Source organism: Phoca vitulina, unplaced genomic scaffold (assembly GCF_004348235.1).
Source record: "Phoca vitulina isolate PV1807 unplaced genomic scaffold, GSC_HSeal_1.0 scaffold40, whole genome shotgun sequence".
NCBI lineage: Eukaryota > Metazoa > Chordata > Mammalia > Carnivora > Phocidae > Phoca > Phoca vitulina.
In genome coordinates, this window is record NW_022589743.1 from 19,401,227 (window position 1) to 19,413,335 (window position 12,109).

General features: G+C 41.9%; 1 protein-coding gene across 1 annotated transcript in view; it reads left to right on the top strand.

Moving 5' to 3' along the window:
- The first annotated feature begins 1,851 nt into the window (after positions 1–1,851).
- CRLF3 (cytokine receptor like factor 3) overlaps positions 1,852–12,109 on the top strand; it is a 36,398-nt gene continuing 26,140 nt past the window's right edge. The window contains exon 1 of the mRNA XM_032428758.1: positions 1,852–2,064. Coding sequence (XP_032284649.1) covers positions 1,948–2,064 — 117 coding nt within the window. The 5' untranslated portion in view covers positions 1,852–1,947. The remainder of the gene's footprint in view (positions 2,065–12,109) is intronic.

Consider the following 12,109-nt stretch of genomic DNA (forward strand, 5'->3'; position numbering starts at 1 on the left):
CCAGGCACCCGTTTCCCTACTTTATCTTTAGACACACCAAAGTGTCATGCCTATCATTTATCTTCCTAAAACATTGCTTTGCAAATGTCACTGCACTTGCAAAAACCTTTAGTGTCTACTCATTAAAGTCAAAACTTCTTAACCTGAACTCCATGGCCCTTATTCTTTCTCAACTTCATCTCTCAGAATATTATTCAGTTCCACCTCTCCGAGTGGTTCTTTCTTAAAGAACCACTTACATTCCTACTTCCAAGACCTATCCCTTTCCTTAGTTTTGTCCTACCTAGGGTGCATTTCCACAGCCCTTTTGTTTAGCTAATACCTAGATTTATTCTAGAGGTATTTGTTGAGTATTTACTAAGTGCCCAGCTACCTTACCTTCAAGATAAAGCTAATTTCCCATTTTCTCCAGTAGGGCTTCCCTTTTCTAAATTTCTCCAGGTCCAAGTGTCATTTACTTAGCACAAAACAGGGTGGTCAAGATAGCTTTATTCCGGCCCAGGAAAACTGCAATCTAGCTTTTATTACAGACTGGTTGTGTAACCTTTAGCAAAACATGTTCCCTCTGTTTCCTGGCGGAGGCTACTTTCAGCTCTAATATCCTTGGCCAGGGGTCAGGAAACTACCACCCAAGCCAAATCTGACCCACCACCTATTTTTTTTTTTTTTTTTTTTAAGATTTTATTTATTAGAGAGAGAGCAAGAGGGACAGCACAAGTGGGGGGAGGGACAGAGGAAGTGAGAGAGGGAATCTCAAACGGAATCCCACTGAGCGCCCCTTGCAGGGCTCCATCTAATGATCATTACCTGAGCTGAAATCAAGAATCTGGCGCTTGCTTAGCCGACTAAGCCACCCAGGAGCCCCAGACTCACCACCTATTTCTGAATGGCCCTTCAGGGAAGAACGATTTTTATTTTCATTTTATTTCTTTTAGAGAGGGAGAGAGAGAGAGAGAGCGCGCAGAGGAGGGAAGGGGTAGAGGAAGAGGGAGAGAGAAAATCTTAAGCAGGCTCCACGCTCAGCCCAAGGCGGACACCGGCCTGGATCTCACCACCTTGAGATCTTGACCTGAGCAAAATCAAGAGTCAGCCGCTTAACTGACTGGGCCACCCAGGCACCCAGATTTTTTATTTTTAAATAGCTTTAAAAGGATGCAAAGAATATTTTGTAACAGGTGAAAATTATGTGAAGTTCAAATCTGTAAACATAAGGTTTTATTTGCACACGGTCACGCCCATTTACCTCCGACGTTGCAACTGAGACTTGATGGCCCACCAAGCTCCCAAGTTTTACTGCTTGCCCCTTACCCAGAAAGCTTGCTAACACCCATCTTGGACTTCTGCCTAGATTGCTGTACCTACCGCAGGTCATCGTCCTGGCTCCCTCATTAGACTGCGAGCTTCCGAGTGGTGTGCTCTCGTCTGACCCTCTGAGCGTGGTGCCTGCTTCACAGTAACCGTTTGAAACGCCTGCCGCAGCGGGGACTCTCCTTTGCTAGGGAGGTGGGACAGTGACGATTTAAGAGCCATCTGGGTTGAAATACCGACGGCTTGAGAAAGTTGATTCCCCTCTCTGCCCGTTTCCTCCTCCGTGAAATGGAGCCGCAAGGGAGGCTGGTAGTGAGGCCCGAATGAGCAAGATGGGGGAAGCACTCCGCAAGGTGTAGTTACTAATCTTTCCCCGACCCCACGCGTCTCTGGAAGAAGCACTAAGATCCGGCGCTGCGCGGAAACCGGGGCACGGCCGCGTGGACGTGGGGGCGGGCAGCGCTGGGATCCGGAGGCGGGTCGTACCGGGAGCTGGTGCGGCTGTCAATCAAGGCGGCGTGGGGCGGGGCGGGGCGGTGCTTCCGCCTGCGCGTGGTCGAGCCGGGCCGCTCACCGGCGCCCGGGACTGTGGGGAAACCGCGCCCGCAGCCGCCGGCCGTACGGCCGGACGAGGGGGCGATGGAGCTGGAGCCCGAGCTGCTGCTGCAGGAGGCCCGGGAGAACGTGGAGGCGGCGCAGAGCTACCGGCGGGAGCTGGGCCAGAGGCTGCAGGGGCTGCGGGAGGCGCGGAGGCAGGTCGGAGGGCCGCGCCCGCAGGGGCGCTGAGGGCCCCAGGGAGGGCGCGGGGTGCCCGGCGGGTGGGTGGAGGGCTCCGAGGGCTGCGAGAGGCGGAAGAAGGGAGGAGGCTCTGAAGGTGCAGGGAGACCCAGCAGGGTCTGGGAACTAAGGAGGTGGGTGCTGGCTGGAGGGAGTGGGGGTGGAGGGGTCTTAAGGCGAAGAGACAAGTTTGGGGGATCGAGGGAGAGTGTGAGGGGGCGTTCCCTAAACTGTGTGGGGCGGTGATGGGGATTGGGGTGGAGGTTGGGGAGAGCGAGCGAGCGAGCAGAGCAAAAACCGAGGGCGTCGTCACAGAGGGCACTGAGGACTGGGGAGAGTTGGGGGAGGTGGAGATTCTTTGGGAAAACCTGCCTTGGGGATGGAGACTGATTTTAGAGAGCCTGAATGGGATATTGGAAGGGGAGGACTAAAGAGACAGAGACAGGGTAATTGAGAAGCAATAGAGTTAACACTAAATAAATGGGATTAATGCCTGAGAGTAGTATTTAATATCTCATATAATCTTGAATGCATTAAAAAAAACCATTTAACATAACCCTATTCTAGATGGTTTAGAATTTTTAAGGTGGAGTTGTGTTGGAAGGGCAAAAGAAGGAAATTGAAATACTTGAGGGATAGGATACAAAAGTGTGAGGAAATGGAAAAAGATTTAAAGAAAGGAGTGCTGAAAGGAAAAGCTAACTATACTTTCAAATGACAGCATTATCTGTTCTATGGGGACATGGTTATCAAAGATATAGGAACACCCTGGAACATATACAGAAAAAAGATATAACCCACTGCCAGTGTGTAATGGGACAGATAATCCTCAAGCAGTTATTAACACAGGATCTTCATAAATGCTTTTTGAGTGAGTTTGGTTTCATCTGAGTGGAATCATTTGAGTGAGTGGGATTTTTCTATATCACACTTAATCTTTTTTTTTTTTTTTTAATTTTATTTTTATGTAATCTCTATACCCAGTGTAGGGTTGGAACTCATGACACCGAGATCAAGAGTTGCATGTTCTTCCAACTGAGCCAGCCAAGCACGCACACTTGATAGTAATCTATATTGTCATTCTAGTAACTCCCATGCAGCACAGAATCTGAAAATGTACAACTGGTAGAATAGTGCTGTGAAAACAGTACCTTTGGATATTTTCATCATTAAGAATACTTGGCGGGCGCCTGGGTGGCTCAGTTGGTTAAGCGACTGCCTTCGGCTCAGGTCATGATCCCGGAGTCCTGGGATTGAGTCCCACATGGGGCTCCCAGCTCAGCGGGGAGCCTGCTTCTCCCTCTGACCCTCTCCCCTCTCATGCTGTTTCTCTCTCTCTCTCTGTCTTTAATAAATAAATAAATAACATCTTTAAAAAAAAAAAAAAGAATACTTGGCATGCTCTGGGTTTTCTATATTTTGAAAACCTTGTAGAGCTCCTGTAGGCCAGGCATTATTCTGTAGTCTAGTAGCAAAACTGGGAGCAAAATCTAGATATGGTTATCCAGTTTGATGAATGCTTTTCATGGCCTTCCAGTGCATTCATCTTGATTTCCATTTGAAAACCTCTGCATTATTCCTTCTGCTGTTTTGAAATAGAGGTTCTAAATCTAGGACATTGTTTCGAAAGAGATTAAACTATCTCTTATTATATGATTAATGTTTCAGCCAGTTAAGATATCTTCCATATGAGCATGTTTATTTAACTGCATCTGCAACTAAGAAACAATAAAGTTGACACTAAATGAATGAGTTTAGCACCTGAGAGTAGTACTTACTAATTTCTTGTGTTAATTTTGAATTCACTTAACAAATTTAGTATGATTGCATTCTGAATGGCTTAGAATTCAGTTTCTAGACCTGTATTTTAAATTTTATATCCAATAATGTAAATACAGGACATACTTTCCTATAAGTTAGTGTAGTTCAGTATGGGTTTTTGTTTTGCTTTTGAGGCCCATTGTCTCAGGCTTGAGACAGAAAACGCCAAGAGAACATCCATCACAGTTAGGTCCCTGATGACATTGCCTTCTGATTAGACTAATAGTGTAGTTCTCTTTTGTGAACTGGATTGTGTTTTGTGCCAGTTACAAGGCGTCTCTCCTCAAAGCTAATTCTAGTGGATTTTATACATTTGGGTTTGTAGAATAAGTCCTCTGTCAGCTTGGATTCTAAGGAAGGTCCATGTTACAAGAATGTTATCAAAATAAGCAGCTGCTTTTGTTTGGTGGTTAGGATATTTTTAGGGTTCCAGTCATTTTCAGAATAACTACTATTTGGCTTTTTAGTCAAAGATTTTGCATGGGGGAAGGATGAGCGGAGAGGAGAGATGCTCCCCTTTGTGTATATTTTTTACTCGCTGAATTTATTTCCTTTTGGCATATGATTTTTTTATTGATATATAATTTACATACCATAAAATTCATGCCTTAAAATGTGCAATTCAGCATTTTTTAGTATATTCTTTTTTTCTTTTTTAAGATTTTATTTATTTATTTGACAGAGAGAGACACAGTGAGAGAGGGGACACAGAAGTGGGAGGGGGAGAGGGAGAAGCAGGCTTCCCACTGAGCAGGGAGCCCGATGCGGGGCTCGATCCCAGAACCCTGGGATCATCACCTGAGCCGAAGGCAGACGCTTAACGACTGAGCCACCCAGGTGCCCCATTTTTCAGTATATTCACAAAGTTGTGCAACCATCACTACTACCTAATTCCAGAACATTTTCATCACCCCAAAAAGAAATCCCATACCGACAACCACTAAACTACTTTCTCTATTTGGATTTGCCTATTCTGGACATTTTGTATAAATAGAATCATACAATATGTGGTCCCTTGTGACTGGCTTCTTTGACTTAGCATGTTTTCAAGGTTCATCCATGTGGTAGCATGTATCAGTACTTCAGTTCTTTTTATGGCTGAGTAATATTTGTTGCATGGATATACCACATTTAATTTATACATTCATCAATTGATAGACACTTGGATTACTTTCATTTTTTGGCTCTTATAAATAATGTTGCTGTGAACATTCATTTACAAGTTTTTATGTGGATATGTTGTCAGTTCTTTTAGGATATACTTAGGAATTGCTGGGTTGTATGGAAACTGTTTAACTCTTTCAAGCACTTGGCATCCTTTTGGTCTTTGCTTTTGTTTCTTACGCTTTAAAAGTCTCTCACGAAATTTGTCTCATGTTAAGAAACCATGCCTATGAAAATCTAGAAGGGAGAAGAGTAAAAATACTTTGTTATTCTGTCAAAAACAACTGCCATCATGTGGCAGTTTCTCTTCTTGTGGTTAAGTTTAAGCCCTACCCTCTGTCTTTACAGAAAAGGAAGTGCTGTGCAGGAATGCACGGGTAATCTCTAACTCTTACTGTTTAAATAAGTTAAAGGCTAGAGAGATATGTTCATTGTCTTCAGGAAATCAGATCATGTTTACAGCCAGCCTGGCCTAAATGTTGTTGAAATAATTAAGAATAACTCTCTCTAGTTCCCTGGAATCCTTGGTACTAAGATGTAAATACCAAAGAAATTAACACCCACTCTCCTTAAATACTCATTTATTCATTCACCCAGTAAATATTTATTGGGTGGGTCAGAGATGCTTCTAGGTCTTAGAAATACCATGGTGAGGGAAATAGACTAGTGCTCTCATGGATTTACTCTTCCCTTGTTGGTGGGTCATTGGAGTATTGCTCTTAAAAACAAAACAAATAGGAAAAACCTAAATTCTTGTGTCCTCATTTTTAGATTTCACTTCCATTGTGTTTTCATTACTTGTTTATTTGTACAGGGTTGGCTTTCCTGCTCATTGTAAGTAGAGATAGCTGATCGAGATGTCACATGGTGATGTCAGCTGGCCAGTCAGGTGCGCCTCACAGAGTGATACTGCCTGGATGATATTGCCATTGTCTGGGGCCTAATCCTTAAGCTTTGCAGGTCCAGAAACCCCATCTTTGTACATTATCAAAGGGGGATTAGTTTGAGGCACTGGAGGTGCCTACAATGAGAAATACCCATATTCTAGTCTGTATACAGTTATAATTCATGCTTGAAAATGAATGTGTTGGCCTTCATGTGCCTTTTAGTGTGATTCGGTGTGTCTCAGGGCATTGATGAGAGCAAGCAAGTCTCTGCTCTTTCAGAGTAAAGGGACAGATCCTGTTACCTAATTAAGATACTATTTGGTGAGGAGCCTGCCTAGCTCTGGCCAGTGGTGTCCCTTTGATCCTTGCTACCACAAATGTGATCCATCACCTGAGAGCTTGCGAAGAATGCAAGAATCAGGCCAGACCTACTAAATCATAATCTGCACTTGAATAGGATTGTCAGGTGTGATATGTATGCACATTAAAAATTGAGGCACACTGTCTTAGAGTATACCGTTACCAATTTGTCAGTTCTCTACTGATTTCTGTAGTTTAATCTAACCATAAGTGTGTTGTTATAAATTGCCGTTGTTTATCCTCAAGATTAAAACCTGGCTGGCTCAGTTGGTAGAGCTTGCAATCTTAATGTTGGGGTCATGAGTTTAAGCCCTGCGTTGGGCATAGAGCCTCCTTTATTTATTTATTTTTTTAGAGCCTCCTTTAAACAAAACAAAATGTCATTTGAAATATCATAGGTTTGTTAGATAATTATACAGTGATATACAAGTGAATAATTGACATAAGCTAGCACTTGTTCTAGCATGTCTTAACATCTGTAATATGACCCTTTGTCTTCATAGTATTTTTTCAATTTTTAATAGTTGATTTCAGACAATTTTTTGAAGATTCAACTAGCAGTCTTGATATTCTTAATATACAATACCATGTCTTCTATAGATCATTATTCCCACGGGGTTTGAAAACACATAGCGTACTAGTTAAAGACTGGGACAGATCTAGAAGTCAGCAGGGGAAAAAAAATTATTTCAGAAAACCAAGGCAGGAAGTCTTAGTAGCTCAGCAAAGAAAAGAACGCTATTATTGCTTCTTTTATCTCCCACTTCCCCTTCTGTTACCCATTTTCAAAACAGTCCAAAAATCTGTCTGAAAATGATGTTACTGTAATAGTACTTATCATAGTGTCCTAAGGAAAGGTTAAATCTAGAGCTGGGAAAAACCAAGAACAGATGAAATAATTTTAAAATAACCTATAATTCTACTACTTACTGACAACTACTGTTAACATTTTGGTGTATCCTTCTAGACATATTATTTTGCAAAATTAAGGGACTGCTATATGCGCAACTTCATATCCATTTTTTTTTTCTTTTGGTTAGTATTATATGGAGCATTTAGTAACTTATGGAGCATTTGTTGGTGGTAGGCTGAGATGTATTGACTTAGGTATTCCGAAATACTAGAAGCAACGCTCTAGAAGCAAAACTAAGTAATCAACAGCCACGGGTGGGGAGAAAAAGCTGAACACATATTTGTGTGCAGAAGACCAATGTTTACATTGGGTTTTCAGTCATCTTTTCTCAAATAAGTCTTTTCACAAACATCTTTAAACATGGCACTCTGAAAGCTGCTTATTGAGTCCAACACTCACTTGAAATAGAGAAGGATATAGATGAGAATTAAAACATGTATTCTGAATCAATAATGTTAAAATCTGTGATGTTAGTTAAAAAGTGTGTGAATGTGGGGCGCCTGGGTGGCTCAGTTGGTTAAGCGACTGCCTTCGGCTCAGGTCATGATCCTGGAGTCCCGGGATCGAGTCCCGCATCAGGCTCCCTGCTCGACAGGGAGTCTGCTTCTCCCTCTGATCCTCCCCCATCTCATGCTCTCTCTCTGTCTCATTCTCTCTCTCAAATAAATAAATAAAATCTTTAAAAAAAAAAAAAAAGTGTGTGAATGTCACAGAGGTGCCCAGGTTTTCTCTGTGTAGATATTTTTTTCAATGTAATTGTAGTATAGGTATGATTTTGATAGAGAAAGGGGCGCCTGGGTGGCTCAGTCGGTTAAGCCTCCAACTCTTGGTTTCGGCTCAGGTCATGATCTCAGGACTGTGAGATCCAGCCCCGTGTAGGGCTCTGTGCTCAGCACGGAGTCTGATAGAGATTCTATCCCTCTCCTTCCCCCTTGCTCCTCCTCTCTCTCTCCTCTCTCTCTCCCTCTCTCTCTCTCTTGCTCTCTCTAATAAAAATAAATAAAATCTTAAAAAAATTTTGGTGGAGAAAAACTATTATCACTATACATCTGATAAATACTGTGGCTAATTTATGATCTAAAAAGCCAAACGGACCACTTATGTTTTCAGTTATTTTACTTTGTTAGCATTTGCTCCTATTAGCCATGAGATCTTGAGAAACTTATCTTTTTTTGATCCTCACTTGCCTTATCTGTACAGTGAGGATAAGGATAGTACCTGCTTTGCTTGGCCAATGTGGGAATTAAGATGAGGAATATATTTAAAATGCTTAACACCATGCCTGGGACATACAAAGTGCTGAATAAATAGTACCCATAATAGTAATACCAATAAATATTGTTATTCAAGGTGACATCCCCTCCCCTACTTCTCCAAATGGTAACTTATTCTTTAAATGTCTTTCCCAGCAGAATGCCCTTTTTGAGCTCAGATGGCAGTTTGTGGCTCTCCCACTTAATGTAAGAACTTAATACATTTTATTGTAGTTACGTGTGCATGCAACTAGCTCCTTTACCAGAATGACAGTTTTTTTGAGGTCAGGCCCATGCTTTATTCATCTTTATATCCCCAGCTCCTGGCACATACTAGATCTCAATAAATATATTGAATAAGTGCCATTATGAATGTTGTGGGGTAATTTTGCAGACATTCTTTTTAGATTGTCCATGGTCTTGATTATATGTACCCTATTCATTAATGCAGATAATTAGGAATTAAACTTTTGTTTTATCATATGGTTTGGTTATTTGTTGCTACATAATAAACTGTACCAAAGCGTAACGGCTTAAAAAGCAATCTTATTTGCTTACTTTGCTGGGGATTGATTGGGGCTTGGTTGGGCAGTTCTTCTGATTTTGCTGGCAGCACTCATATAATTGCAGTCAGATGGCAGCCAAGGCTGGAATGTTCAAGAAAGAACATTCACTTATCTGTTTGGAGACTTAGTGGCTGCAGGACTCCATTGGAATGCTGGCATGGCTGGACCTGGATGCCAGTCTTCTTCCCTTCCTCCCACCCTTCCCACTCGTCTACTCCTTCCACTCTCCAGAAAGGTAGCCAGACGTCTTACATGGTGGATCAGGACCCTCAAAAGTGCAAGAGTGGCGGTTGCCAGGCTGCTAGACCTGGAGCTGGCACAGCCTCCATTCCACTCTGAGCGATGCACATAGGCCTGCAAGTGCTCATCATAGCCCCGCTGTTTTCTCGGGGAGAGGACTGCACAATAATAGAGTATTAGGATGTGTGCTTCGTGGTTCACTGGGGGCCACTAACGTAACAGACTGCCAAATCATATAATAAGGATTTTCTTTCTGAATGTTTTCAAATAGGCATTAAAAAAAAAAAAAAGGCAAGATGGAAATGTGGCAGCACTTATGAGTCCATAAGGGTGTCATACAATTCAAATTCTCTGTCACTTTACTAGCTTCTGATGTGGGCTTGTTTATCTCTCTGACTCCAGTATGTTACTCATCTACAGATGCTTTCTTCATAGGGTTGTGGTAGCATTTAAATGAGACCATGGGTGTAAGTAGCTGGCACACAGTAGGTGTTCAGTAGATGATAGCTGTTGCTGTGTTATTATTGCCATCGTCATCATTATCTATTATTTTTAGTGACTAATGTCTTGGTGTCAGTGTGAAGACAAGTAGCTAATGTAGTATATGTCACATGAACTGAGAAGAAACATTTTGGTTAGCTTTTTCAATTTCAGTTGACTATTTTATATGTTTACTTTGACTTTTATTTTTGATTATTATATTCTTGTTAGCTAAGTGTTTAAAGGCAGTGTCTAATTTTAAAATAGTTTTGGGGTGCCTGGCTGGCTCAGTGGGTGGAACATATGACTGTTGATCTCAGGATTGTGAGTTTGAGCCCCAAATGTTGGGTGTTGGGTGTAGAGATTACTTAAAAATAAAATCGTAAAAATAAAATGAAATTGTTTTAGTTTCCTATTACCAAGTGGGAAAATAAATTCTTAAACTTGAAGGATAAAAATTATTTTCTTCTATAAAGTCATAAAAATGCATGTTTTAGAGGAGATTCTGGTTACTTAATTTTCTAAAATACACTGTTATATTTATTGTATTATATTGATATAGCAACTGTATATTGCCACTGAAGACCACAGATGTTTTAAGTCAAATTCTGCATAGGTTTTATGACTTTGTTAGTAGCTAAACTCTGGAGGAAAATATGTCAGTCACTGTTGTCTTGGAGGGCTATGAAGTATATATTTACTAGGCTTTTGCAAGCCTTAATATTGATGTGTAAACTTGATGACTTTTTGGCATTTTGTGAACTCATCCTCATGTTAAAACTTCAAAATACAGTTGCTTAGGGATTAGATTAAACTGCAGTAAAGGTAACTTGTTTTTTTAAAAGATTTATTTATTAGAGTGTGCGTGCGTGCGAGCGAGTGTGCGTGCATGCATGCGCTCAGGGGGAGGGGCCAAGGGAGAGGGAGAGAGAGTCCCAAACAGACTGCACAAAGTGCGGAGCCTGATGCAGGACTTGATCCCATGACCCTGAGATCATGACCTGAGCCTAAATAAGAGTCAGACACTCAACCGACTGTGCCACTTGGGTGCCCCAGTAAGTAAGTTTTAATGGTCCATTACAGTAGAGGCTTTAGTGGAAAATTGGTTTGATTATTATTAATCAGCATGAACAGTGTATATGACAGTTTCCTCTTTAAGACCTTGAGTTGTGTATCATTTGTATTCTACTTAAATCTACTTTGTTACTATCTGTAGCAGTTGTTTTGCCCTAGAATGGCTAGATAGCATTTGGGGCTGTGTGGTTGTCTACCACATGATTCTTGATGCAAGGATAAGAAACATAAGTTACAGCAGGAAGTGTTTGCAGTCAGTACATAATTTCTAGGTTTTCCTGGGAACTCCTGAAAATTGGAAAAGTGGAAAGGCCATGATCCTTGGAGTCAGACTGTTTCTGGCACTGTGAAGCCTTGGGAAAGTAATTTGACTTCTTCAAGCTTCACCCTCTTCAATGTAGACAGTAGAGACCACCTCTCAGAGTCATTGTGAAGTTAATGAGCTGACAGGGCACACATGGACCGTGGTACCACATCAAATAAGAAGAAACCACTCAGCAGTGAAGTCCGAGGTTTAGTTTCATCAAGCAAAGCAAATGAAACAGCAATGGTTGGTATTCTATGAACGAAAGGGACTATGTTTATAATGGAAGTGTTGGAGGTACATTTGGAAATGGAGTCTCCCCTGCCCAGTCCTCTCACTGCTTTATGTGCACATACTTCCTCTTTTTCTTTCCTCTGAGGTTCTGAAACAAAAACAAAACATAGTTGAGCTCTGAAACTGTTGGAGCTTTTGAATTCTTTCTAAAGAGGAAATTGACTTTACCTAACCAATGCGCTTCCTGTGTGTGCCGTATCCGTTAAAGAGTGAGACAGGACTTCATTGGTATACTTCTCAACTGCAGAATTTCCTCTTGGTGGTGGGGGTGTGAACTGTATTACGGTGCTTCAACATGTCTTCATTTATTTTGGTATCTGTAAGGTCTATCGTGATTCACCTGGGGATCTTGTTTAAAATGTAGATTCTGATTCAGTAGTTCTGGGTGCGGCCTAACAGTCTGCATTTCTAACAATATCCCAGGTGATGTATCAAAATCATAAAGCATGTAGGGGCGCCTGGGTGGCTCAGTCGTTAAGTGTCTGCCTTCAGCTCAGGTAATGGTCCCAGGGTCCTGGGATAGAGCCCCGCATCGGGCTCCCTGCTCTGCGGGAAGCCTGCTTCTCCCTCTCCCACTCCCTCTGCTTGTGTTCCCTCTCTCACTGTGTCTGTCTCTGTCAAATAAATAAATAAAATCTTTAAAAAAAAATCATAAGGCATGCTCTCCC